Source organism: Protopterus annectens, chromosome 9.part0 (genome assembly GCF_019279795.1).
Source record: "Protopterus annectens isolate FY-2018-M chromosome 9.part0, PAN1.0, whole genome shotgun sequence".
In the NCBI taxonomy this organism is placed as follows: domain Eukaryota; kingdom Metazoa; phylum Chordata; order Ceratodontiformes; family Protopteridae; genus Protopterus; species Protopterus annectens.
Window position 1 is genome coordinate 49,619,931 of NC_056743.1, and position 2,500 is coordinate 49,622,430.

A 2,500-nucleotide genomic window follows, 5' to 3' on the forward strand; every position below is an offset into this window, starting at 1 on the left:
CTATCTGTTTAGTCATATCCATTTCATCCGAATATTCCTAGAGGTAAATTAGTGCTGAAATTAAATTAAGAAAGACCTGTAAAAAGATAATTCATAATAGGTGCCACCTACAAGACACATCAGTGGATGAAAAAAATGCAAAGTAACTATCCTACCTATTAATGCAATCAGTACCCCTTTGTTGTTTGAGGCTGTTCTTCAGTGATCTCTGCTAGGAATATACAACAAAGCCTCAATAATTATTTTAAATCGACTCTTTACATGTCCATGTCCTCACCAGATTGAGAAAGCTAATTACTCAGTACAGCTAAGGGCTTTGAGATCCTATTCCTGTTTAGGCTTTCAGCTCACGGATTACATAGTGCAGATCGTTTCTCCTTTTCACCACTGCAGAAAGATTCCTTAATTTTACGCCCCATTTCCTTGCTGTCATTCAAAAAGCACATCGCCTTCTCTTAGGGGCATATGCAGGCTGGATTAAATGTGCAGCGTTAGGTGCAAATAAAACAACCCTTATGCTGCTATCTGAACCTTTTAAAGACACTTCCAGCTCTGTTTTACAGATCATAAAAGTCATTATTGTAAAGTTATTGTCTTAGAGCCAAGGTTAGCACTTAGAAATGAAACATCCCTTTAGGATTTAAATACAGTTTACCTAAAGAAAATCCCACATTTCTTAAACCAATGCTGGGCATTCTGCCTAAAAAAAATCACAGCAAAGGAAAACTGCACGCCTTTTAATTTGGACACTATGGTACAGATAGGTGCTTAATTCCAATTTCATTTGAGCAGCTCCGTGCAGAACAGGGAGGTGCAAGCGATCATGCCGGGGTAGATAATTTATTTGTGTTCCCCTGCATTAAACATCACATTACCAGCACAATATCACACAAAACATAGAATGACAATATGCACATTTGTCTTCTAACAGAACCTTCTCATTAACAGTAAATTTTCCAACTAAAAGCAAGTTTACTTAGTAACTTTGTTTTTCCCCAGCTATAGGATTTACATCTAACTGAACTCAGTCATACAAAGTAACTAATGTCTATTCCAGTCTAACACTTTTTAAGACACATAAGACATGTAGCGGCGTTATCCCACCTATTAATGACCCCACACCTTCACAGACTTTGAGTGTAAAGCAGTAATAAATCGGAAAAGGGGAAACACTTACCAGATCCTGGATAGTAAGGAATTAGATATTCAGAAAACAGCACTAGTATCTTAAAACAGAGAGTGAATTTAACTCACACAAGAGCACAGCTTTCTATACCTCCTACAGGAAGACAGGGTTTGCGTCAGTGCAGAGCAAGGTGCCCTTCGACTGACATTTTCTTGATAATAAGAGTTTGATGAATCATTACCCCTGGATTCAAATTTTAAAGGGACAACAACAAGCAAAAGCAGTCCAGCTGTCATACATTCGTTCAATAGAGTTGCGTGTTTGGTGTCACTGGTGCGCAAAGCTGCTTATGAATATGCCCTGCAAATGTTTATTATTAGCTAGGGGGGGGGGGGATTCTAATTATAGGTCAGACTGGATATGTAAGGGTTACAGTAACTCACATTCCATCGATGAGTTTCCAGAGCATCAGATAGTACTTAAGCGGCTTATTTGGTTTACAAAATATGTTTTTAAACAATTGAAATACAAAAAAGTTAAAAGTATTTAGGACCCCGGAGGCCTGGGTAATGCTTCAGGTAACTCCAAACTAGACTGACACTTCGCCCCCAAGCATACACACAGGATACTAGACAGATTGTGGGGAAGTTTGGAATTCGTCCCATATTATGCGTTAACATAAACTGGAATAGAATTTATGACAAAAGTTATAAAAATTTAAATATGCAACGGATTTGATATATTCAAGTAAGCAAAAGTTTACGACTTAAATTATGGAATGAAATATATGGTAAAGCACCTGTTTTTATTTATCTAGAACAGCTGAAAAATAAGCAAATTAGTGATACATCCACAGTGAATTGCCACAGCGGTTCCTGAAATACATTTTGGATTTCGATGCTAAGAATACGTGCATTTCTGCTTTTAAAAATTAAAGTATTTTTTGAAGACCCGAGATGTACACCATAGTATCAAGGTGTATTAAGGTAAAATAACATTTTACTGGCATAATGATAACACCTGAATTCACCAAAGGTGTGCTATGCAGTCGGACTGGTCTCTGGTTAGCAGCAGGGTTGCTACAGCACAGAATTTAACTGTGCCAAGCAGAAGACAAACAAGCAGGTGTACTCAGTTAAAACAACTGTAAATAATTCTTCATCATTAGGAACTGTAAGCCTGCATACTCCAGACATTAAGGTATTATATTATTATTGTATGTATGTATGTATGTATGTATTAACAGAGTAGGACAGTAGTATAATGCGCCGTTGGAAAATTAAACGCAAAACTTTGCTACGGTTCCTTTACGATTGCCGTACAAATGCTTGAGGTGATTTTTGCACGAATGTGTTTTTTTATCCAGGCCACCGT

General features: G+C 37.3%; 1 protein-coding gene across 2 annotated transcripts in view; it reads right to left on the reverse strand.

The window, feature by feature from the left end:
* The window catches only part of SLC6A5 (solute carrier family 6 member 5), a 1,534,607-nt gene extending 1,533,188 nt beyond the window's left edge, over positions 1–1,419 (reverse strand). Inside the window, exons 1-2 of one of the 2 annotated variants that reach the window (XM_044082549.1) lie at positions 1,178–1,419; positions 1–54 (exon numbers count right to left, since the gene is read on the reverse strand). The exon at positions 1–54 is cut by the window's left edge and continues 488 nt beyond it. In XM_044082549.1, the coding sequence (XP_043938484.1) occupies positions 1–22 (22 nt within the window). In that variant the 5' untranslated portion in view covers positions 23–54; positions 1,178–1,419. Of the gene's footprint in view, positions 55–155; positions 532–1,177 lie in introns of those variants that run through there. The other variant, XM_044082548.1, reaches the window with a different exon arrangement.
* Between the last annotated feature and the right edge of the window lie 1,081 nt (positions 1,420–2,500).